The sequence below is a fragment of the Schistocerca nitens genome, chromosome 2, assembly GCF_023898315.1.
Source record: "Schistocerca nitens isolate TAMUIC-IGC-003100 chromosome 2, iqSchNite1.1, whole genome shotgun sequence".
Taxonomy (NCBI): Eukaryota; Metazoa; Arthropoda; class Insecta; order Orthoptera; family Acrididae; genus Schistocerca; species Schistocerca nitens.
The window spans coordinates 366,008,168-366,034,042 of NC_064615.1; the positions used below are offsets into that span (position 1 = coordinate 366,008,168).

Here is a 25,875-nt window from a genome sequence, read left to right on the forward strand (position 1 = left end):
TGATGTCGGCTTGAGCAGTCTCCCTCGGTGTAACTTCGTAATTTTCAGCAGGATGGAAAAGCTGGAAACTGCCTATGCGTGATGCGTGACTTCGACATAAGTTAAGCTCCACAAACAGCTGACGTCGCTGCCCAAATAGCAATAAACCGCGCCCACACCGTGGCCGCCAGTGTGATAAGGGCGCAGGTTCTTAAGGAACCGTGACTGCTCTTCGGGATATCTTGCTGGGTAGCTGTGCTGGTTTTCTTTCGTACGAGTCCATTAGTCTTGCATCAAAATTTCTTCGCTCAAAAGCCTGCGTACTAACGGAATTCTGTTCTCAGACCGGAGGAGAAAGAAGTCAGCGCCGCAGTCGACGGAGGCAGGAGACTGAAGTCGACCGGTGCCATGGACTCCAAGGTGTACAAGTCCAATCCCAACCCAAAGGCTACGGCGAACCCCATCTCCAAGCTCTTCGTCTGGTAAGCACAACGCATTATTTTCTACTTTGTATCAGTAGTTTGGCGAGAGGTAACTGTAACAATAGGATATCTTTGTTAATCTCCTACTTTTAGCTCTACATTATGCCTGCTAGTTTTCTGTGATTCGTAGATTTTAGTCATATTTTATCACTGACAGAACAAATGTGTGTACGGGAGAATTTCGAAGTTAAGTTATACGTTATTGTGGTAGATCAAGTAACTGTTATTGAACTTGCTCCCCTTCTAGCATTAATTTATCGTAGAATGCTTGAGCAACGAAAGGTGCCAAACGACTGGAAAAAAGTACAGGTCATTCCCGTTTGTAAGAAAGGCTGTAAGACATATCCACACAGTTATAGACCTATATCGTTGAGGACAATCTGTTGTAGAATTATGGAACATGTTTTATGGTTGGTTGGTTGGTTTCGGGGAAGGAGACGAGACAGCGTGGTCATCGGTCTCATCGGATTAGGGAAGGATTGGGAAGGAAGTCGGCCGTGCCCTTTCAGAGGAACCATCCCGGCATTTGCCTGGAGTGATTTAGGGAAATCACGGAAAACCTAAATCAGGATGGCCGGACGCGGGATTGAACCGTCGTCCTCCCGAATGCGAGTCCAGTGTCTAACCACTGCGACACCCCGCTCGGTCATGTTTTATGTTCAAGAATTATGGCGTTTTTGGAAAATGAACATCTCCTCTATAAAAATCAACATGGATTCCACAAACAGAGATTATTGGAAACTTAGCTCTCTCTGTTCCTCCATGAGATCCACAGCACAGTGGACAACGGCGCTCAGGTTGATGCCGTGTTCCTTGATTTCAGTAAATATGTAAGATTCAACAAGTCACCGCAAGTGCTATGTTAGAATCCAAATAAAAATTAAGGTTAAGAAATACACTTATGGTAACCTGCGTCACTCCAAGCAAAACTCAATCGCCATGTTATGAAATTTTATTTTAGTGTCTGCAAAATCATGTCAAAAGCACTCATCGGGTGGCCGAGGCAACTGATGAATGGCGAGACAGTCTAACATGGAAATGAATGTATTAAACGTTGCAATCCACCTCGAGCGAGTCAGAGAATCAGAATTCTGATCCAGTGTGACGCATTATGCGTTACGACAAAGTCGTGAACCAGGTGAACGGAAATTTCGGTGGTCTGTTGCATTGATGCTATCCTAGCTGGGTATGACTGAGGTGTGGGTTCGATTTTCCACTAGAGGCGAACATTTTTAACAGGCACGAAGAGACCGTCTTTACCTCTGGTAATGCCAAGTGAAGAACTTGGGGTTGCACCTGGTTCCAAACCCAGGTCAAGCAGTGAGTCTCTTCGCTATCGATTGGAGCAGAGTCGACTTAGGTCGGGCCATGACAGGCGAAAGTCGCGGAAAGCAGAAACTCCGTTACCGGTAAGTTTTCTTCTACTAGAAACTTTATTTCATTTAATGAAGAAATAGTAAAATAAAGTACTTAAACTTTACGTGTTGAAAATAATGGCGGTGGATTGGGATTCGAACACAGATCTCCCTTTTCGGGGATTTGACCCTTTCTGGACGACATAACTCCGTCATTTCATCGTTTCCCCAAGACTCCAGACGCCTCCAGGCCACCACCAGTGGCGCGTGTGTGCGTTCGAACCCTTGTCCGGCACAAAAATTTTCATCATGTCATTTGAAGCTCTAGAATGCACACACCTACCTAAAGGTAAAAAATACTTTTTTTGAATGTCTCTTCATGAGTTATCAACAGTAAGTGTCGTTTTCGACTCCCAATCAGACACACAATGTTTCATCACCTCATTTCAAGTCCAAACGTGGCGCTCCTCGCTGCCGGTGAGAAAAAATTCAGTAGTTAGCTTTTCTACGTGTGTGTTCTACAACGGTCTGCGCGGAGACATTGGCAAATACACGGATATTTAACATCTAGTCGTGGCAAGAAAACAACAGAAATGATGTAGGGTTCGGATTCCGAGAAGGCACCAGTTTTCGTTTCGTCATTTCAGGTTGACACATCTTGCTACTAATGAAAATATTCGACATCTAGCATTTTATTGTTCTTAGTTAACAATTCGATTAGATGCTGGTAATCTCTGTCGAACAGAAATCTTTACGTAACATCATTTCAAGTTTAGACATGCGCACACTTTGTTACTGTTAATGAAATCACGTTAGTTGTTGGATAGGAGTATTTTCTAGTACAAAAATTTACATTATGTAATTTGAATTTCTGACTTACTAACCGATACTGACCAAATTCAAGTAGTTTGTATTTCATTACGCCTATCAGCAATGATGCTCCATAATGTGTTCGAGTCTCGGCCAGACACGGAAGGTTTTTTTGTTAGAAATGGCTGTAGATGATGAATTTGAAGTTACATCCAGAATAAAACATTTCATCATTTCATTTAAAATCAAACATGTGCACAACTGGCTGGTCATTAATGCTTTAGATACTTAATATCACTTTGTGCTCGATAAAAATGGCTGTAAGTGATGTTCTAGTTGCAAATTGATCTACGTACCATCATGAGTATAGTAAAATTACTATTATCCATTCATCATAAGAATAAACCTGATGTATACATTGCACTATGTATTCTTCTGCGTTTGCTGGAACCTCATTGGATTTCCATTTCACGTGGGACTGCAGCCAAGCTGTCTCGAGTGCTTTCAAGTATGATAATAAAGGAACGTTTTGTGCTGTGCGTGATGCGCACATCGACTTAGCGATAATACGGGACAACTGCTTTACCGGCGCATGTAACTTGGATAGCACTGGCCGGTCAGGTGGTACAGCTAGCCTGCAGTGACGTGGCCAGCTGCAGTTCACACGTAAAAAGAGACGAGCAGAGGAGCAATACAGCTTCGAATGTCATTTAATATTCAAGCAGTACTGCAAATCTCCCACAATATGCTCCTTAGACGACTAGACGAGAACCGCAACACGTTATTGTTTTTAGCTACTGTACTACTGTAATTAAAAACAAGAATGAAGAAAATTCCTGACTTAACCACAGGGTAATTTTTCTGCATAAACTGTGTGTAACGTAAGAGAGTACTGAAGGATTTCACCGTATAGTTAAATACTGAAGCCACTGAAGGTATTACTTAAAAGTCAGTCGTCTGGTAATCTCTTAGCTCCGTCCTTATCCGAATCCGAGAAATACATTTCAGTTCTGGAAGTGTCACCTGCTACGTTGATAACGAGCCTATCAAAACCAGAATTCACGAAGCCAACCAGGCGCAGCAATTTCTCTTCCTCTTTCACGACGAGCCGTTCTATATCCCGCCAGCGTTGGGCAGTGACGTGTGAAAAAGCTGCGTGCGTTAGTTCCAGTACGGCTGGCAGCTTAACAGTCTTGTTACTTCTCGGGCCAAATCCCGCAGCTCTGCTCCAGATCAGTTCTGTTGCGTTTATATTGTAGAGGTAGAGTAGCAAATGTAAAAATTCAGCATTTATTTGATGTGGTTGATGCTGTCAAAATGATTGTTTTTCATATTTCTACGATGCTTATCTACCTGTGTGGTATAAAAAGATGGACATAGTACAAATAAAGAGGATTTGGTTTTCCATTTTGACTTGAAAAATTAAACTTTTATGTTTCCTTAATTTAAAAAACTTTTGTGAACAGTCTTTCATACAACATCGATAATTAAGAATTTGTATTTGAAATGGAAACAGGAATTTTGCGTCCAATATGTAATTAGAAACAAGAAGCCGTGCATTATTCATAAAAAATGATGATGAGTTTTATGATTACGAGATTTAGGTATTTCAAATTGACCGAGAAAAAAAATGATATTCGGGAGATTTGAACTGACGCACAAACAACCACACGTCGTTCACATTCCATTACGTCACCAACTATGCTACACATTCGTCTCGCTCGTAATTATCAAGTGCATCGTATACAACCGTGGGAAAACATCAAAGCCGATTATCTCCATAAATTTATTAAAGACATTAAGAACAGCCTATTTCTCGGCACTTCTTAACCGTGTTCCACGCGCATGTTTCGCTGCGGAACAGAGAGCAGTCTCAGCCATTTTCATACTGCTCGTAACAGCGTGACCCGCGACAGTCAGAGCACAATGCTACAGAGGCTGAGACTGTACACGATTTTTGCAATAAAAACTACGTAGCTAAAGCGTGATTAAGTAAAACATTGATGGCTGTTAATACATTAGAATATCTTAAAGTTTCATTTAACGTAACTTAGTAATAAGATATCTAATACATAAGTAGGACCTACTTCCAAGAGCGTAACAACACCAGTGTACGTGTGCTACGGCTTCTGACCAATCACCGCGTTTGTGTTGGTTTGCATCGGGTTTATTCTTATGATGAAAGGATTACAGTGATACGCTGTCTAAGTAGAGGTTTGACGCTGTTAATCGCTATGTTTCGAACTGTGTAGCGGAGTGAGTAGTTCATTCCAAATCGCTCTCCAAGTAAGCGACGTAACAATAGGTTGTTGGAAAAGATTTTAGATAGCAAGAATACTTCGAACTGTCAAAGAACTTTGAGAGTTCTGATATTATTTCAAATTCTCTTAATCACAATAAAAATTAGTTTTGTCAGAGGTTTACTAAATGATTTTTGTGATAGAGCTACGGCTTCTAGTTGTCTCAGATACTAATACTAGTGGTAAAAGTTTTATATTTCACTTATTGTAATAAATTTGAGTTTTGAGGCAATATGTTCTGTCTCACCTCCGATAACATATTTCCTGATTCTTGCAACTTGGCGTATTAGATTAGATCTGAAATTACTGTCACGCATAACAGAGTTCTCTAGGTGTGACTTGTAACAGTTCTGTAAAGTCTAACGACTGTGCCGAAAAGAGATTAAAATACCTGCAGCGAAATTACTTTATGTTGTATGCCTGTTAATCAAGCGGAACGGAATTCAAGACGTTGGAGTAGTTTTGAGCATGATAGTACAGTAATTGTTACGCCTCTCATATCATATTAAAATGGAATGAATACGAGCTTGAGATAGGACACCCCTACACATAAACTATATTTAAATGCTGTTGTACTGCAATATCTACTGAGGTATAACTGAAAACTTCTATTGCGAAGGGGGCTTCAAAAAGTAAATTAGACATGTCGTCTCACGCTGGGACCATTCCACAACATGAGTGGCGCATTGTCAAAAGCATTTCCTGCAGACAGCTTAGTGTTGCGGTGCGGACAACAGGCGAGTCAAGTGTGGAAGTGAAACGGCGCGGCAACTGGAAATGTACTCCACAATTTACGTGCATGCGACAGTACGATTCTTGTGCGCAAAACGTCTAGATTTCACGCGGATTCACTATGAAACATGGACCAAATTTAATTTCGCTCCAGCTGCAGTGAAGTGGTACCAGCAATTTCATCAAGGCCGCACAGACATCTACATCATACTCCGCAAGTCTCCTAATGGTGTGTGGCGGAGGGTACTTTCGGTACCTCTATCTGATCCCTCCAAACCTGTTCCCCTCGCGAGCAGTTCGTGGGAAGAAAGATTGTCGGTAAGCCTCTGTATTGGCTCAAATTTATCGAATTTTCTCCTCGTGGTCAATACCCAAGCTGTATGTGGGGGGAAGTACTATGTTGTCCGCCTCCTCCTGAAAAATGCTGTCCCGGAATTTCAATAGTAAATCTCTCCGTGATGCACGTCTCTCTTGTAATGTCTGCCAGTGGAGTTTGTTTAACATTTCCGTTACGCTCTCTCGCCAGCTAAAAGATCCCGTAACGAAACACGTCGTTCTTCGTTGGATCTTCTCTATCTCCTCTATCAGTCCTACCTGACAGGGATGCCAGACAGATGAACAATACTCAAGAATCGGTCGAACAAGCGCCTTATAAGCCACTTCGTTCGTGGACGAGTTACATTTCCTTAAGATTCTTCCGATGAATCTGAGTGTGGTATCTGCTTTTGTCACTATTTGTTTTAAGTGGTCATTCCACTCATGGCCTCCCTAGGTAATGACGCCTAGATATTTTACGGTAAACGCTGCCTCCAGCTGTTTGTCACCAATAGTGTAGCTGTACGATATTGGATTTCATTTTCTATGTATGCGCAATATGTTACATTTATTTACGTTCAGGGCCAACTGCCAGACCCTGCATCATTCATCAATTATCTGCAGGTCGTTTTGCAAATTCTTACTATCTTCTGGCGTTAAATATTGAAGCCACTGAAGGTATTACTTACAGTCAGTCGTCTGGTAATCTCTTAGCTCCTTCCTTATCCGAATCCGAGAAATACATTTTAGTTCTGGAACAGTCACCTGCTACGTTGATAACGAGCCTATCAAAACCAGAGTTCACGAAGTCAACCAGGCGCAGCAATTTCTCTTCTAGTTCGTTCGTGGAAGCTGCAAGTGAACAACAACAACAACAAAAAAATGGTTCTGAGCAATATGGGACTTAATTTCTGAGGTCATCAGTCCCCTAGAACTTAGAACTACTTAAACCTAACTAACCTAAGGACATCACACACATCCATGCCAGAAGCAGGATTCGAACCTGCGACTGTAACGGTCGCGCGGTTCCAGACTGTAGCGCCTAGAACCGCTCTGCCAATCCGGCCGGCCAGTGAACAACAGTCTCTAGTTTTAACATCACTGTCATCACATGTTACCTATTTGGGAGTTGCTGTGAGATAATCCTTTTTCGGGTATATACTTTAACGCGGGTTTCTTTCACAACCAGTGTATTTTTTTAACCTCCTGAAATGCAGATGCTTTCTCGCAGCACGCAGATCGAATATACAGGGTGGACAGTAACAGTCTGAATAGCTTGTAAGGATGGTGCACGGTAAGTTGTGCTGAGAAATAATTATTAAGAACAAAATTTTATACGTTGCGCCATTTCCGAGATAATTAGCGTTGAAGATAGCCAATCGGGCCGCTGCGCACGAAAATTCAAGCGGCCTGTTTGTTTCCTTCGTTTGGTTTCCTATAACTGAACAAAAGGGCGATACGCAAATTGGACATGGTATGGTAGCACGGATCGAACCCAAGCCAAGGGCTGAGCCGTCTCGTGTACTATCATCCTCACTATAAGAGGAATTGACAGTAATTGTATCCAACACATGAAATGTATTCGTAGTTGCGAATATGAACAACCTTCAGCTGTATAAGAACGACGACAATGAATATTTCTGCCAAACCAGGACTCGAACCCGAATTTCCCGCTTATCGCGAGCCCTCGCCTTACCATTAGACTACCCGAGCACGCTCCACGGCTATGCCCAAACTTCGGTATGTCGTCATCCACGTGTGTACAGCCTGCACTCATACATCCATTACGTATATTCCCATACAGGATAGATACGGTAATTGAAAGTCGCTTGCCTAGTGTCGGTGGACAATTACGATGTTGCAGTGCCTGTAGATTTCAGAAGTACCATGCAGTGATCCTTTGAACATGCATGCATGTCCGAAGGAACAGGCGAAACTGGCTAAAGGGGTGAATGGGAACCCAGTTTAAAACTACACTCCTGGAAATTGAAATAAGAACACCGTGAATTCATTGTCCCAGGAAGGGGAAACTTTATTGACACATTCCTGGGGTCAGATACATCACATGATCACACTGACAGAACCACAAGCACATAGACACAGGCAACAGAGCATGCACAATGTCGGCACTAGTACAGTGTATATCCACCTTTCGCAGCAATGCAGGCTGCTATTCTCCCATGGAGACGATCGTAGAGATGCTGGATGTAGTCCTGTGGAACGGCTTGCCATGCCATTTCCACCTGGCGCCTCAGTTGGACCAGCGTTCGTGCTGGACGTGCAGACCGCGTGAGACGACGCTTCATCCAGTCCCAAACATGCTCAATGGGGGACAGATCCGGAGATCTTGCTGGCCAGGGTAGTTGACTTACACCTTCCAGAGCACGTTGGGTGGCACGGGATACATGCGGACGTGCATTGTCCTGTTGGAACAGCAAGTTCCCTTGCCGGTCTAGGAATGGTAGAACGATGGGTTCGATGACGGTTTGGATGTACCGTGCACTATTCAGTGTCCCCTCGACGATCACCAGTGGTGTACGGCCAGTGTAGGAGATCGCTCCCCACACCATGATGCCGGGTGTTGGCGCTGTGTGCCTCGGTCGTATGCAGTCCTGATTGTGGCGCTCACCTGCACGGCGCCAAACACGCATACGACCATCATTGGCACCAAGGCAGAAGCGACTCTCATCGCTGAAGACGACACGTCTCCATTCGTCCCTCCATTCACGCCTGTCGCGACACCACTGGAGGCGGGCTGCACGATGTTGGGGCGTGAGCGGAAGACGGCCTAAAGGTGTGCGGGACCGTAGCCCAGCTTCATGGAGACGGTTGCGAATGGTCCTCGCCGATACCCCAGGAGCAACAGTGTCCCTAATTTGCTGGGAAGTGGCGGTGCGGTCCCCTACGGCACTGCGTAGGATCCTACGGTCTTGGCGTGCATCCGTGCGTCGCTGCGGTCCGGTCCCAGGTCGACGGGCACGTGCACCTTCCGCCGACCACTGGCGACAACATCGATGTACTGTGGAGACCTCACGCCCCACGTGTTGAGCAATTCGGCGGTACGTCCACCCGGCCTCCCGCATGCCCACTATACGCCCTCGCTCAAAGTCCGTCAACTGCACATACGGTTCACGTCCACGCTGTCGCGGCATGCTACCAGTGTTAAAGACTGCGATGGAGCTCCGTATGCCACGGCAAACTGGCTGACACTGACGGCGGCGGTCCACAAATGCTGCGCAGCTAGCGCCATTCGACGACCAACACCGCGGTTCCTGGTGTGTCCGCTGTGCCGTGCGTGTGATCATTGCTTGTACAGCCCTCTCGCAGTGTCCGGAGCAAGTATGGTGGGTCTGACACACCGGTGTCAATGTGTTCTTTTTTCCATTTCCAGGAGTGTATATACCAGAATTGAGTAAAATAAAACAAAAAGTTAACGCAAAGGCTAGAAACTTGTGTTGGAAAATTCCAGGAGAGTTGTATTTTGGGTCTAGCTGCAATGTTTTACTTTTTGTGTACGCTAATTTTGCTGTACTTAGTGATATGGTACATAATACACACTGCTTCTTAAACCGTATTTAACCTACAATTTCAGTATTTAATGCCATTAGGGGTCTATCCGTAATTTTTTAATTTTTTATTTGCTAATTTTTTCATTTCTAGAAAACTACTGTTTCTTATGTGTTCCGCAACAACATGGTTTTGTAACGTTGAAGATAACAGCTACTGGTCAGACATGTTATAAATATTCATGAAGATTATCAGTCAGTTAGAAAGGTAACTGTCATAGAACATAAGAAACTTAAAAACTTATCAGTATGGAGATATACACACATCCATCAATTATAAACACACTGTCAGTGAAAGGTGACAGCATATCTTTCACAAAACTCACTAATCTTCAGAGCGAGCACGTAAAGCGACCTCCCAGCATCTCAAAACATTTAGCGACTCGCTGGATCACGGTTCTCCGAACTCTTCGCGACATTGCTGCATCCACAGAACGAGGGCAGCGGGGACATGCAGTACCAGTTCCTCATTTTTCATCCGAGTACTAGGATAAATGCGCTCATTCAAGTATCCTTACAGGAAAAAACACATAGAATTTAGGACAGGCGACCGTGAAGTGTATAACATTACACTTTCATAAGTGCTTCATTTCCCGGAATAGGCTTTGCTTAAATAACGTTGCATATCCACTCCAAAGTGTATAGGTACACCGTCATTTTGGAACCACAACCTCTGCCAAACAAGAAGTGGGACGTCTTCTACGTTTGAGAGAAAAGCATAATACGTTCTTGTAGTCAACCTCTCTGGCATCAGCTAGGGATCAGAAATAGTGTCTCCCGACATTGCAACTCATACAATGATACTCAAGCGCACCCGATATCCACGATCGTGAGGGTTATCTTGATACAAAAGGTAGGCATTGTCCATTTTTTAAGGTACCCTCACGTGTGAACGTAGTTTCATCAGACAGTATTACAATGTTTATGGAGTCACGGTTCTTGGAGCCATTCACAAAATTTCATCCACAGAAGGCGATGATGCGTTAACGAATGATGCCTGGGGCGCAGTCCTTCATCGTGTAACACGTCGACCACCGTGTGTTACGAGACGTAAGTTGCCTTGTTACATCGCTGGTGTTGTTATATAGGATCAAGAACGGCTTTATCAAAAGCCGGTGTAAGGCTAGCCCGTGGACAACCTTTATTTTAACTGCGGCGTAAAGGGAGAACCTTTCTTTCGGAAGCGAAACTAAGACAACTACACACCTCTTGATAACCGTGATCCAGCGAGTCGCTAAATGTTTTGAGATGCCCCGGTCGCTTTACGTGCGCGCTCTGAAGATTATGTGAGTTTTGTGAAAGATATGCTGTCAGCGTTCACTGACAGTGTGTTTATAATTAATGGATGTGTGTATATCTCCATACTGATAAGTTTTTAAGTTTCTTATGTCCTATGACAGTTACCTTTCTAACTGACTGATAATCTTCATGAATATTTATAACATGTCTGACCAGTAGCTGTTATCTTCAACGTTACAAAACCCTGTTGTTGCGGAACACATAAGAAGCAGTAGTATTATAGAAATGAAATGTCGATCAGGATTCACAGCAGCATCTTAACGAGCAGAAACGTAAGTACCAAGTGCCATAAGCATATCGACATATTCGGCGTTTTTGTTTGCCTCACAGTACTACTGAGACGCTGTTTTACGAGAAACAGAAGGAGAAAGAATGGTAATTGTACGACTGTACAGTGGAGAACGTCAGTTTTGCGTTACTTTGCTCGCCACTAATACCTATCTGTGGAATTGTACATGCAGAAACCCTACTCGTCGGAGAAGGACGTACAGTTTTGGTGGCGTTCTTACATAATGAGCTATGAATATGAACTCTCCGTTTTTCGATCGAACTTCATGTCAACGGTGTGAGAATTTTCAGAACGCTTTTGGAGTGCTTTCTGGGGAAAATGAATGATGATGGATAATTAATGGTCTGTAAAAGTAGTCGCGTAGCTTATCGCGTTGTCAATCCAGATGTCTACGACCCACGGGCTGTGTGTGTGATGACACCAGGAGATTGTTCTGCATTATTAAACACAGCACTGCCACTCTAGAAAGGCTTCAGATTCCAATTAAGAGACGGGATATTTGCAGGTTTCCATCGGCATTAATACTACTACTAATTTTTTTTGTGTTTCATCAGTCTTCTGACTGGTTTGATGCAGCCCGCCACGAATTGCTTTCCTGTGCCAACTTCTTCATCTCAGGGTAGTTCTTGCAACCTACCTCCTCAGTTATTTGCTGGACGTATTCCAATCTCTGTCTTCCTCTGCAGTTTTTACCCTCTACAGCTCCCTCTAGTACCTCATGTCTTAACAGGTGTCCTATCCTGTCCCTTCTCCTAATCATTGTTTCCCACATATTCCATTCCTCTCCGATTCTGCGCAGAATCTCCTTATTACTTAGCTTATCATTCAACCAAAATTTCAACATTCGTTTGTAGCATCACATCTCAAACGCTTCCATTCTCTCCGTTCCGCATTTTCCACAGTCCATGTTTCACTACCGTACAGTTTTGTGCTCCAGACGTCCATTCTCAGAAATTCCTTCCTCAAATTATGGCCTTTGTTTGATAGTAGTAGACTTCTTTTGGCCAGAAATCCCCTTTTTGAAAGTGCTAGTCTGCTTTTGATGTCCTCCTTGCTCCGTCCGTCATTGGTTATTTTGCAGCCCAGGTAGCAGAATTCCTTAAATTCATCTACTTCGTGACCATCAGTCCTGATGCTAAGTTCCTCGCCGTTCTCATTTCTGCTACTTCACATTACATTCGTCTTTCTTCAATTTACTCTCAATCCAAATTCTGTATTCATTAGATTGTTCATTCCATTGAGCAGATCGTGTAATTCCTCTTCACGTTGACTCAGGATAGCAACGCCATCAGGGAATTGTATCATTGATATCCTTTCACCTTGAATTTTAATTCCATTCCTGAACCTTTCTTTTATTTCCGTCATTGCTTCTTCGATGTACAGTTTGAACAGTAGGGGGGAAAGACTACATCCACATCTTACACCCTTTATAATCCGAACGCTTCGTTCTTGGTCGTCCACTCTTGTTATTCCCTCTTGGCTCTTGTACATATTGTATATTACCCGTCTCTCCCAATAGCTCACTCCTATTTTTCCCAAAATTTCGAACATCGTGCACCAGTTTACATTATCAAACGCTTTTTCCAGAACGACAAATTCTATGAGCGTGTCTTGATATTTCTTTAATCTTGCTTCCATTATCAACCGCAAAGTCAGAAATACCTCTCTGGTGCTGTTACATTTTCTAAAGGCAAACTGACCGTCATCTAGCACATCCTCAGTTTCTTTTCCATCCTTCTGTATATCATTCTTGCCAGCAACTTGGCTGCATGAGCTGTTAAGCTGATTGTGGGCTAATTCTCGCACTTGTCAGCTCTTACAGTCTTCGGAATTGTGTGGATGATATTTTTCCGACGGTTAGACGATATATCACCAGACTGATACATTCCACACGTCAACGTGAATAGTCGTTTTGTTGCCACTTCCCCCAATGATTTTAGAATTCTGATGAATGTTATCTATCCCTTCTGCCTTATTTGATTGTATGTCTTGCAAAGCTTTGTTAAATTCTGATAAATTCTGATTTTAATACTGGTTCCCCTATCTCTTCTAAATCTACTCCTGTTTCTTCTTCTGTGACATCTTTCCCCTCATAGAGGCCTTCAACGTACTTTTTACACCTGTCCGCTCCCTCCTCTGTATTAAACTGTGGAATTCCCGTTGCACTCTTAATGTTGCCACCATTACTTTTTATGTCACCGAAGATTGTTTTGACTTTCCTATATACTGAGTCAGTCCTTCCGACAATTATTTATTTTCCTCTTTGTTCACATTTTTCACGCAGCCGTTTCGTCTTATCTTCCATGCACTTCCTTTTTATTTCATTCCTCAGCGGCTTGTTTTTCTGTATTCCCGAATTTCCCTGAACATTTTTGAATTTCCTTCTTTCATCGATCAACTGAAGTAAATCTTCTGTTACCCATGGTTTCTTCGCATTTAACGTCTTTGTACCTAAGTTTTTGTTTCCAACTTCCATGATTGTTCTTTTTAGAGATGTCCATTCCTCTTCAACTGTACTGCCTACTGAGCTATTCCTTATTGCTGTATCTAAAGCTTTAGAAAATTTCAAGGGTGTCTCGTCATCCCTTAGTACTTCCGTTTCCCACTTCTTTGCGTTTTGATTCTTCCTGACTAACCTCCTGAACTTCAGCCTACTCTTCATGACTACTACCGTACGTTGTGGTCTGAGTCGATAACTGCTTCTGGATACGCCTCACAATCCAGTACCTGATTTCGGAATCTCCATCTGACCATGATGTAATCTAACAGAAATCTTCCCGTATCACCCGTCTTTTCCAAGTGTACCTCCTCCTCTCGTGATTCTTGAACAGAGTATTAGCTATGACTAGCTGAAATTTATTACAGAACTGAATTAGTCTTTCTCCTCTCTCATTCCTTTTCCTCTACTTCCCCTCCCATACAACTGCATTCCAGTCCATCATGATTGTTAAATTTTCATCTCCCTTTATGTACTGTATTGCCCTTTCAATATCCTCATATACTTTCTCTGTCTCTTCATCTTCAGCTTGCGACGTCGGCACGTTTACCTGAACTATCGTTGTCAGTGTTGGTTTACTTTCGATTCTGACATGAATAACCCGATCACTTAACTGCTCACTGTAACATACTCTTTACCCTACCTTACTATTCATAACGAATCCTACTCCCGTTATATCATTTCCTGTTGCTGTTGATATTGCCCTATACTCATGTGACTACTACTACTAATAATAACAATAATAATATTGTATTCAGATGCTCATTAATGGGTCTGTCTTCTGAGACTGAACGCAAATAATTAGTCGTTAAATAATGATGAAAAAAGGATTGTAACAATAATTACCTTTGTGGTGGGAGTGCGCGTCCGTAGAAATTTATCCGAGGGGATGGGGGATGGCGAGATTCTTTTACTTATGAATGTAAATGAGTCTGGTCGGTTTCGAGACGTGTGAAATTTGTCCTAAATAATATATCTCTTTTTCCAACAAACAGCTCAGTTCATACATACAATACCAGGAACAAAAATGATCTGCACAAAGACTTAAAAGGTGTCCACTACTCAGGAACACTCATCTTCAATAATTTGCCAGAAAACATAAAAAATTTAGTTACAAAAAAAGATCAATTTAAAAGGAGCCTGAAAGACTTACTAGTGGCCAACTCCTTCTACTCCATTGACGAATTTTTTAATAGAAACAAATGATGTATTGTGTATATTCATACTATTAATATTGTTATTTCAGCTAAAAAAAATTAAAAAAAGGTAGACATGTTCCACATCCACGAGGATCTCCTCAGCATGGATCTATGGAACGAAAAACTAATCTAATCTAGTGTCATGCCACGAGAAATACATTTTGTAGTTTACACAAAAAAATTATTGTATTTCATAGAATTGATTGTTATCAGTTACGGGAAATCACATGTAGAAGTGTACACCTATTCTGTAATGAATAAAAATTGTGTGACCCTTCCTTGTGGACGGCTAGTATAGTAGGTTACAAGACGTACTGGTGACGTAATGTCATGACGAAACGGAACGGACAAGAATGTGGCAAGCATGGCAGTATTTACCGAAAACTGGGTTCGAATGTAGTAGATGGTGTCTTAAACAATGAGGCCCTGTGATTTGCATGGCAGATGGCAAACTACCAACGAGATCTATGAGGAGTATACAAGAAGCAGGGATGAAAAAGGTTGTGAGTAAGTTTCTTTAAAATTTTGCATGTACAGGGAAGCAGCGCTGACAGTGGACCGAAAAACATGAAGGCGTGTGGTGCACTGTAAGAGAACCAACTGAATAGTTACATGCAAAACACGTCTTTTGTATCAATAAAAACGACTGTATTATTAATTCTGTATCACTAACTGCATGTGTTCTGCATAAGATCAGGTGTAGCCTAGTTGCTGTCGTGCGACCCAGTGTAAGATTAGTAATCGCAGGCACGTTGCACACAGACGTTGAATCAAACTCTATACTATTGTCATTCTGACGCAGAACTCTAGCTATTGCAGTAATAGAGCTGCACTGTTGCACTTCATTTCGATATTCCTGTTGCGACCGGTTTCTGGTGAGAGGCGGCAGTAGACGTGAAGCTGTCGTCTGCTCACATATGGACTTCAGGTAAGATGTTGAAAAACTGAAGACATCAAGTCGTCTCTGGGACTTACATTGGTTTCTCTGCTGTCTCATGGAGTGTGTCATTACATCTCATATCCCAGTTCAGTACTTTGGAAGACGATTTTAGAGACGTGTGAAATAAAAAGACAGAGCCCTTGAGCCGATTTTAAACCAGGCGCGATCGTTAATTGGGTTTCGGTCATTCAATGTCGGGGTTGCTAGTGAAATCAGCTCGTAGCGTCGTACTCTAAATACAGAGAGATCTCAATTTTAGGACCTGACCAGCATTTATTTCTCATCTGTTTTATAGATTCTCACCAGAGAACAATTTCCTTTCTAGTAGAAGATTTGTTCCGAAAATCAGGGCATTCTTGTGAACAATCGATTGATTTACTGACATTACATGTACTAGATATGCTGTCTTAGGGGAATGTAGTGTCTGTCCGTAAACGAAATTATTTTATTACGTTTTTTAGGCTAAGACATTTCCCGTCACATTTCATTCTGGGAATAGTGGACTGATAACGTCAGTGACTAGTAATAGCAATATTTATGTTAAATTTATGGCAACAAATACGCAGAAGTATGTGTTTTTTGGTCGTTAAAATGTATTGTGTAGCAAACTATCGGGAAAAGGCCGAGGCAAGAGTGTCATGATAACGCACGTGCGTCACAAGTTCAGTGTTAAACGTGTCCGCTTTGGTGATAACGCCCTAAAAGTTGGTGTACAAACTGCCATCAGGTGACGCAGAAATGGAGGAAACAATTCAGAAATGAAATTACAATAAGAATATTCTGTCGGCCCCGACGTCAGCATTCGCAAAGCAGAAAGAAGACCCTCTAGAGTACGGCGGTATAGAATTTGCACGTCATATCAGAGAAATAATGTCATTATGTGATCATACTTTCGCAGAAAGTGCGCTTTTTAGTATTAGAGAATGAGGCAGAATATTTAAACTACAAATATGTGATGGAATAGACACGCATACAAAGATTAGCCCTAATATTAAAGGACCAGGAAGTAGGAAGGTGATTATGGTAATATGGAACTTGGAGTGGCTGTCACCCTAGAGATCGCTGTCGTTCTGACTATAGCGAATGACACATCGTACTACAGACAAAAATATAGAAGTACATCTCTTTCTATGGTTTCACGACTAAGGCTTTACCACACAAAATCTGATGGAAATGTGGGCGGCACGGATCACAGGCTCCTTGGCTGCCTCAGGAGACATACGAATCTACATCGCTGCAAACTATCATCACGCTTAGAGACACTGTTGCCACAACACACCCTAAAACATCTATGAACATATATTCAAAATTTACGTCTACCGATGGAGTCGGCTTAAATTTATAAAAGTGTATTCCAAATTTTCGTCTACCACTGGAGTCAACTTAATCGCCATCGTTGTAATCCTTCATCACGTGTGCAAAATTATATTAAATTGGGATTAAGTATTAATAATATACGTTTCCTCACCCCCTCACCCCAATCAATTTTGTGGTATTTTGCCTTTAACTATCACACTGTGCGAAATTCGAGTAATCTGCTATGGGCAATTGTGGCTGCTAAAATTTTGCATTTGGTACGTATTAGACAATATGAAATTCAATTAAGACATTAAGTTTTTATTTAGACATGGGTGGAGTTCTGTAAGTACGAGTATCTCCAATCTGTTAATATAATTCAGATACCAACCAAAACTGCCGGCCGCGGTGACCGAGCGGTTCTAGGTGCTTCTGTCCGGAACCGCGCGACTGCTACGGTCGCAGGTTCGAATCCTGCCTCGGGCAGGGATGTATGTGATGTCCTTAGGTTAGTTAGGTTTAAGTAGTTCTAAGTTCTAGGGGACTGATGACCTCAGCTGCCCCCCCCCCCCCAACCAAAACTAATAGTGTGATTCAACCTTTCGATAATTTTTTTCGGCAGCATAAACCATTTTTCAGAAAATTGTCGGATGATGTGATTTCCGATAGCTCTTTGTCATTTAAACTTTGTCAGCGGAACAATGTTGTTAAACGTTTTACGAATTAGATCAAGTATGCCTTATACGCAGGGCAATATGCGCAACAACGACCTTGACAGTTTTATCCTCCGTTCCTATTCTGACAAAATAAAACACGTTATTACTGTGAAGGGCATGAATGCATTTATTTTTCTTTTATCAGATGTGCCTGGTGTAAGAAAAATTTTAATTTTCGTCCTCCAACAGACACTTCGCATTTTTGTGACGACTACAGAGAATAAAAAAGGAACTGTTCCATTGTTAGTGAACTATTAATTATTAAAAAAATTACAGTAAGCAGTGTGCTGCAGGAATTGTTATAAAATATTTCACGTCAACAAATTGAAGTACAGATTGGTGGAAGTCGTCTGTAATGTAATATCATACTCTGCCTTGATTTTCTTTAATCTACTATTCACTTGTGTATACAGTTTACATGTCAATATGAACGGCAAATTATTCAAGAAATTAATGATTTGAGGCATTTTTGGTATGGTTTAAGTGCTTAAAATTCATGAAGGTGCACTTTGGACGGTTGCGCCCCGATTCGCGCGCTCGGCAGGAGGAGCTGTACAAAGCGCTTTTGTAAGTGGTTCTTCGTGCGGCAAAATTAAGTAACTTTAACATTTTTTAAGGATTACTATCAATGCACCTTAGCAGCTAAAAATCTGACAGCGCGTTTCTTTAGGTGTAACTTCCTGAGTGAAAAATTTCAGGGTAGGTATCGACATGTCGGGTTCGAACATTCACTTGTCAGTTGTGCGATTGTCAGAAAGGTCAACACAACTGACATCTGGCGTTCCCCAAGGAAGTGTTATTGGCCTCTGCTATTCCTGATCTATATAAATGATTTAGGAGACAATCTGAGCAGCCCTCTTAGGTTGTTTGCAGATAATGCTGTCATTTAGTGTCTCTTAAAGTCATCAGATCGACAAAATGAAGCCCAGATATCTGTATGGTGCGAAAAGAGGTAACTGATGTAAATAATGAAAAGTGTGAAGTTTTCTCATAAGTACTGAAAGGAATCCGCTAACTCCCAGTCATACTACGAAGCACACAGATATAAAGGCCGTGAATTCAGCTAAATACTTATGGATTACAATGACGAATAATACAAACAAGATAATGTTGTGTGGAAAGAGAACCGAAGATTGTGATTTATTGGCAGAGCACTTATAAGATGTAACAGGTCTACTTAAGGGACTAACTACATTTGTCCGTCCTCTTCTGGCGTACTGCTATGCGGTGTGGGATCCATATCAGGTGGGACTGACGGAGGGCATCGAAAAAGGTAAAATAAAAGCAGCTCGTTTTGTATTATCGCGAAATAAGGGAGTGTGTGCCACGGATAAGATGCGTTGATCGGGTGACAATCATTAAAAAAATAGGCGTTTTTAGTTGCGGCAGGATCTTATGATGAAATTTGGGTCATCAACCGAAGTTGCGCTGCGGGGAAGCGTCCCTTTGTCGTCCGCGCCACGTCCGTTTGTAGCCACGTGCGGCGCGCCGAAGCGTCATCAGCTCGCATCTGTTGCCACTACACTACTGGCCATTAAAATTGCTACACCAAGAAGAAATGCAGATGATAATCGGGTATTCATTGACAAATATAGTAAACTAGAACTGACATTTGATTACATTTTCACGCAATTTGGGTGCATAGATCCTGAGAAATCAGTACCCAGAACAACCACCTCTGGCCGTAATAACAGCCTTGATACACCTGGGCATTGAGTCAAACAGAGCTTGGATGGCGTGTACAGGTACAGCTGCCCATGCAGCTTCAACACGATACCACAATTCATCAAGACTAGTGACTGGCGTATTGTGACGAGCCAGTTGCTCGGCCATCATTGACCAGACGTTTTCAGTTGGTGAGAGATCTGGAGAATGTGCTGGCCAGGACAGCAGTCGAACATTTTCTGTATCCAGAAAGGCCGTAGAGGACCTGCAACATGCGGTCGTGCATTATCCTGCTGAAATGTAGGTTTTCGCAGGGATCGAATGAAGGGTAGAGCCACGGGTCGTAACACATCTGAATTGTAACGTCCACTGTTCAAAGTGCCGTTCAATGCGAAGAAGAGGTGACCGAGACATGTAACCAATGGCACCCCATACCATCACGTCGGGTGACACGCCAGTATGGCGATGACGAATACACGCTTCCAATGTGCGTTCACCGCGATGTCGCCAAATACGGATGCGACAATCATGGTGCTGTAAACAGAACCTGAATTCGTCAGAAAAAATGACGTTTTGCCATTCGTGCACCCAGGTTCGTCGTTGAGTACACCATCGCAGGCGCTCCTGTCTATGATGCAGCGTCAAGGGTAACCGCAGCCATGGTTTCCGAACTGATAGTCCATGCTGCTGCAAACTTCGTCGAACTGTTCGTGCAGATGGTTGTTGTCTTGCAAACGTCCCCATCTGTTGACTCAGGGATCGAGACGTGGCTGCACGATCCGTTACTGCCATGCGGATAAGATGCCTGTCATCTCGACTGTTAGTGATACGAGGCCGTTGGGATCCAGCACGGCGTTTCGTATTACCCTCCCGAACCCACCCATTCATTATTCTGCTAACAGTCATTGGATCTCGACCAACACGAGCAGCAATGTCGTGATACGATAAACCGCAATCGCGATAGGCTACAATCCGACTTTTATCAAAGTCGGAAACGTGATGATACGCATTTCTTCTCCTTACACGAGGCATCACAATAACATTTTACCAGGCGACGCCGATCAAATGCTGTTTGTGTATGAAAAATCGGTTGGAAACTTTGCTCATGTCAGCACGTTCTAGGTGTCGCCAACAGCGCCAACCTTGTGTGAAAGCTAATAATTTGCATATTACAGCATCTTCTTCCTGTCGGTTAAATTTCGCGTCTGTAGCACGTCATCTTCGTGGTGTAGCAATTTTAATAGCCATTAGCGTAATTTGATGTGTCAATGATGATTTAGAGTTTATTGTAAAGTTTTGTGAAATAGTAGATAAATGTCATCAGTTATTCGACCATAATCGCGCAGACTATTCGTATTCATAGTGTGCGCGACGAAGCATAGCAGCACATTCCTGGGGAAATAAACATGTTAGCCGACAAATGTCGTTATTAATAACTTAATATATCATGTTGCATAACTCAGTCGTCGCTGTAGTTGTAGCTAAGAAAAGTGAAAATTTGAGGAGAACAAAAATATTGTTTCATGTTTATATGTTTACGCTTTCTTAATGCAGACACTGTTTTTTGAGGTAAAACGCCATTCTGCATATTTCTGTAACAGATATCACAAGGTTAGTAGGTTCATCCCATGAATTTTATAGCCGGGCATACACAGTTATTTTGTATGAGCCTCTGTACAACTCTTGGTCTAGTGCGCTAAGACCCCATCTTGTGGACAAGGAATCCGATGTCCTTGGCATTGGTAATGACTGGAATCTAGTCGTTTGGATGATATATATGAAAGGATATTTCGTTTCTCTGTTGTTGTTGTTGTGGCCCTCAGTCCAGAGACTGGTTTGATGCAGCTCTCTATGCTATTCTATCCTGTGCAAGCTTCTTCATCTCCCAGTACCTACTGCAACGTACATCCTTCTGAATCTTCTTAGTGTATTCATCTCTTGGTCTCCCTCTAAAATTTTTACCCTCCACGCTGCCCTCCAATACTAAATTGGTGATCCCTTGATGCCTCAGAATATGCCCTACCAACCGATCCCTTCATCTAGTCAATTTGTACCATAACTTTCTCTTCTCCCCAATTCCATTCAATACCTTCTCATCAGTTATGTGATCAAAGCATCTAATCTTCAGCATTCTTCTGTAGCACCACATTTCGAAAGCTTCTATTCTCTTCTTGTCCAAACTATTTACCGTCCACGTTTCACTTCCATACATGGCTACACTCCATACAAATACTTTCAGAAACGACTCCCTGACACTTATATCTATACCCGATGTTAACAAATTTCTCTTCTTCAGAAACGCTTTCCTTGGCATTGCCAGTCTACATTTAATATCCTCTCTACTTCAACCATCATTAGTTATTTTGCTCCCCAAGTAGCAAAACTCATTTACTACTTTAAGTGTCTCATTTCCTAATCTAATTCCCTCAGCATCAGCCTTAACTCGACTACATTCCATTATCCTCGTCTTGATTTTGTTGATGTTCATCTTATATCCTCCTTTCAAGACACTGCCAATTCCATTCAACTGCTGTTGCATGTCCTTTGCTGTCTCTGAAAGAATTACAGTGTCATCGGCGAACCTCGAAGTCTTTATTTCTTCTCCATGGGTTATAATTCCTACTCCAAATTTTTCTATTGTTTCCTGTTTCCTGTTTGTTTCTCTGTATAATGGCAAAATCACATGGCAGGAAACTGAGCGCTGTATCGGGGAATTTATGATCTACAGCATCAAAATATTTATGGACCATCAGATTTTGGAAAATTGGCTTTCGTTCAAATGAAAATCGTATCACAAAATAGCAATTGTGATCAAAACATTCCAGTTTCGACTAGATGTTACAATACCACATTAGAACATGCAAATATTTAACAAATTGCTACAACTTTTTAGCTACGCGAATTGTGAGCTTTTTTATTTTATTTTATTTTTTTGTATGTTGCTATTACACCGTTTTTCGACTCAACTATCCAGTAATTCCCACGAAAATAACCGTTTCTCCTCGATGTATAAGGGCATCCACTATTCCTCAGTGCCTTGCGTTTGTTGTCTTCCATTCACAAATATTAATTTTACATTTCCTTTCCTTGTTCAAGCGCTTTTATACTCCACTTGTTGTTCGCCGCAAAGAATTTTGTGGTTCTACAGTGGTAGCACGGCCGTCCCGGGTTTCTTGATAGCGCCACTTCAGCGTGCATCGCTTACGTCCAGCCAGCGCCACGCCACTTCGTTGTGAAGTGGGCCAGGAGCCATTGACTCATCAGATACTGAAGTTACTTGTGAGCAACGGAAACAAAGTATACTGGATCCAAGAGGTGCGAAGAGATCTGGACGAAATGGGAATACAGTTAAGAGAGATTTACAACAGGGTGTTTTCCAAATCAGAAGTTGAAATTGCCATAGGTTTCCAGGAAAGAATTAGAATCGAGACAAAAACATTATGGAAAGACGAGTGAAGAATTTTCCAGAGAATGCGAATGATAGATTACTGGACCAGAAAAACAATCAAAAGAAAAGAGACTGATCCAAATTAACGTGCACAACGGATGAGCCACTCGAGAATGAGAAGGAATCTGTTATTGATAGAGCATAACGTCAGAACGAAGCACATAAACGAGTGGCTGTGAGGAAATCCCTACAACTACATCTATGTCTACATCTGCTCTCCACAAGCCAACTTTCTGCCACCTTTCTGTATGTGGCGGAGACTACTTTGTGTACCACTTCAATTCTCCCTTTTCCTGTTCCAGTCACGAATGGTTCGTGGGGAAAACGATCGCTGTTAAGTAATTTTGTGGGCTCTAATCTCTCTAATTTTTTCTTCATGACCTTTTCTAGAGATATTAGTGGGAGGAAGAAATATATTGGTTGACACTTCCAGGAATGTACGCTCTTGGTACCTTTAACTGTATCAATAACGTGTTGCAGAACGGCTCTCTTGCATCTCCTGCCATTGGACTTGGCTGATCATCTCCGTGACGCTTTCGTGCTTTTATCTGGATCTTCTCTATTTCAGCTGTCAGTCGTATCTGCTACGGATCCCAGACTGTACGCGCACCCTTCCTACTAAACAGTTTATTCGAGCTGAAATCGCAAGATTAATTGGTTTTGACTCAGAGGGTTTAGTCGACAGAGCAACTGACTGTAGACACTCGGCCTTAGCATTCATTTAGTGTCGGATACATTCAACGAATTGCAGCCTGACGTATGTCTTTTTTTTTAATTTATATTTTGGATTTTCTGACTTAAATCGGATACATGCAATAGTGCAATTCATTTAATGAATATCAGTATGTCATATGTCTTCCTTTGGACTGGATTTACGTGGTTGCTCTATCGTCATCGTCCCCTGTATAGATGATAATGAAGGCTCAAGACGCTGATCGCCTATGGTGTAATCAAACGACAGCACGTAAATTACATTTTTATTGCTGTTTTTGTTAATATGACTTATTCTAAATCGGTGCGTCGTACGAGTATTCTCATAACAGTAATTAAACTACATTAATTAGTTTTTTATTTCATTTTTTACTAGGTGGCTGCGAGGGACCGTATGGAAACAAACCCTGACAGAAGACGACCTCTTCGACAGACTTGACAGCGATGCCACAGAAGAACTGGCCGACAGACTACAAAAGTAGGATTTCACATTATTTTTTCGACGTATAAATTAAACTTCACCGCTCATAACAAAAACTGGTATTGCAACATGCACTCAAATTTCATTAATTGCTTTATTATTTCTTGTAGGTCCTGGGACGAGGAACTTATCAGAGCGAAACAGAAGGACTCCAAACCCAGCTTCGCAATGGCGATTTTCCGAACGTTCTGGCTACGCTACTTCATCTACGGTCTATTTGAATTGTTTGATCAGCTAATACTCAGGTAAGCTCGTCAACTGCATAGATAAATCTGTAACACACAGGCAAATAAATCATCTCGATGTTCCTCTGCTTCACGCTGAAATCGTGAAGCCACTTACAGACTGCCGATATGTGACAAATAAAAAAAATATTCTTTGTCGGCTGTTTTAAAGTAATTGGGGGGGTCTTTCTGTTGTTTCAGTACCGACAAACTGCTGTATTAGGAGGGAAGTTAAAAGATGGGAATTTCCTTTATTTTGGTATTATAATCTTGTTCTAGCTTTTAACTTTGCTGTTTAGCTAATTATTTTTTTCTCATACTAAAAAATGAATAAACAGCTCCAATAGTAAGTTCACCACGCAAAATATTTGTCGCTGGGAATCGTATTCCCCTACACGTGTAGCCACATTTTAGCCATATACAGCAATATCTTGCACAAAAACACTTGCCGTTTGAGGGTGTTGCAGCGCATGTGTTTGTACCCTGTAAACTGAATTGTTATCGCTGTGGGTTATTGTGCTCTAATATTCGGTTTGCGAGATATCTTCTCCCACATTTTCTTACCAGTATGAGCACACTCAGCATCTCTGGTAGAAAGGCGCGAGGTGGGCGAAAGGGGGTAGGTCAGAGAAGCGAATGATGAAACAGTTGTGAGTTTTGACGACAAAAAACTCATGGCACACTTGCTTCTAGTCAGTGCTCACTACATACCCTGACTTCCTTCAGCCTGATACTAAACTAATACGTCTGTTTGTTTGGTGATGCATAGTGCAAATCTGGTCTGTGAAAACTTGTTTCCTAGAAGGTAGGGCTGAGGAAGGAAAGGTCAGTTGCCGCCCTTACTTGCTGGATCTGTGGGGCACCCAGTAAAAAATTTGGCGAGTGATACTGACAATCAACATAACGATAGTAAAGCATGCGTATATGACTATATTCACATGTAGTAGTCACAAACACTTTTCACCATAACACAGATGATAAAAACTTTCTGTAGATGTGAGTCTCTAGAGAGAATGTGGTGACCTCCAGAAATTGCTGAGACTTGAGCCAATACCATTTCTAAACTTCAGAACCAGACCGCTTTCAGCTTTAATTCACAAAAATCAAATACAACAAGCAGACAGCCAATTAATACTTGTACTGATGTAATAGATATACTGTACTGTAAACCTTTACACAGCGGGATAATTTTTTTCATGCATTTACAGTGACAGAGTCAATTTATAAAGCTGTATATATTACTCTTCACTTAATTGAAAGGGACGGCGGAAGAAAGTGCTAAGGGATGAGAGAGTGTTTTGAGTTACTGCGTGTTATATGCTTGTTTAAATTCGAAAAGATTAACATAAATACAGTAATATAACAAAGTTTGTATTTATACACTAGATAGTTCTCTCTAATATTACAGATAAAGTACTCGTTACCAGTATGTGGAATATTCGAAAACTCATCATATAATGTGATCAGTCTAACCATTACTAAAATGAGGTTAGCACTTTCTTCCACCGACCACTTCAGTTGCCTGGCATTACAAATTACAAGATGTTTGCCCTAGCTTCTAGTAATTATTC

General features: G+C 41.9%; 1 protein-coding gene across 1 annotated transcript in view; it reads left to right on the forward strand.

The window, feature by feature from the left end:
* Positions 1 to 338: 338 nt before the first annotated feature.
* The window catches only part of LOC126236185 (ATP-binding cassette sub-family C member 4-like), a 296,035-nt gene continuing 270,498 nt past the window's right edge, over positions 339 to 25,875 (forward strand). The window contains exons 1-3 of the mRNA XM_049945285.1: positions 339 to 461; positions 23,976 to 24,077; positions 24,191 to 24,325. Coding sequence (XP_049801242.1) covers positions 388 to 461; positions 23,976 to 24,077; positions 24,191 to 24,325 — 311 coding nt within the window. The 5' untranslated portion in view covers positions 339 to 387. The remainder of the gene's footprint in view (positions 462 to 23,975; positions 24,078 to 24,190; positions 24,326 to 25,875) is intronic.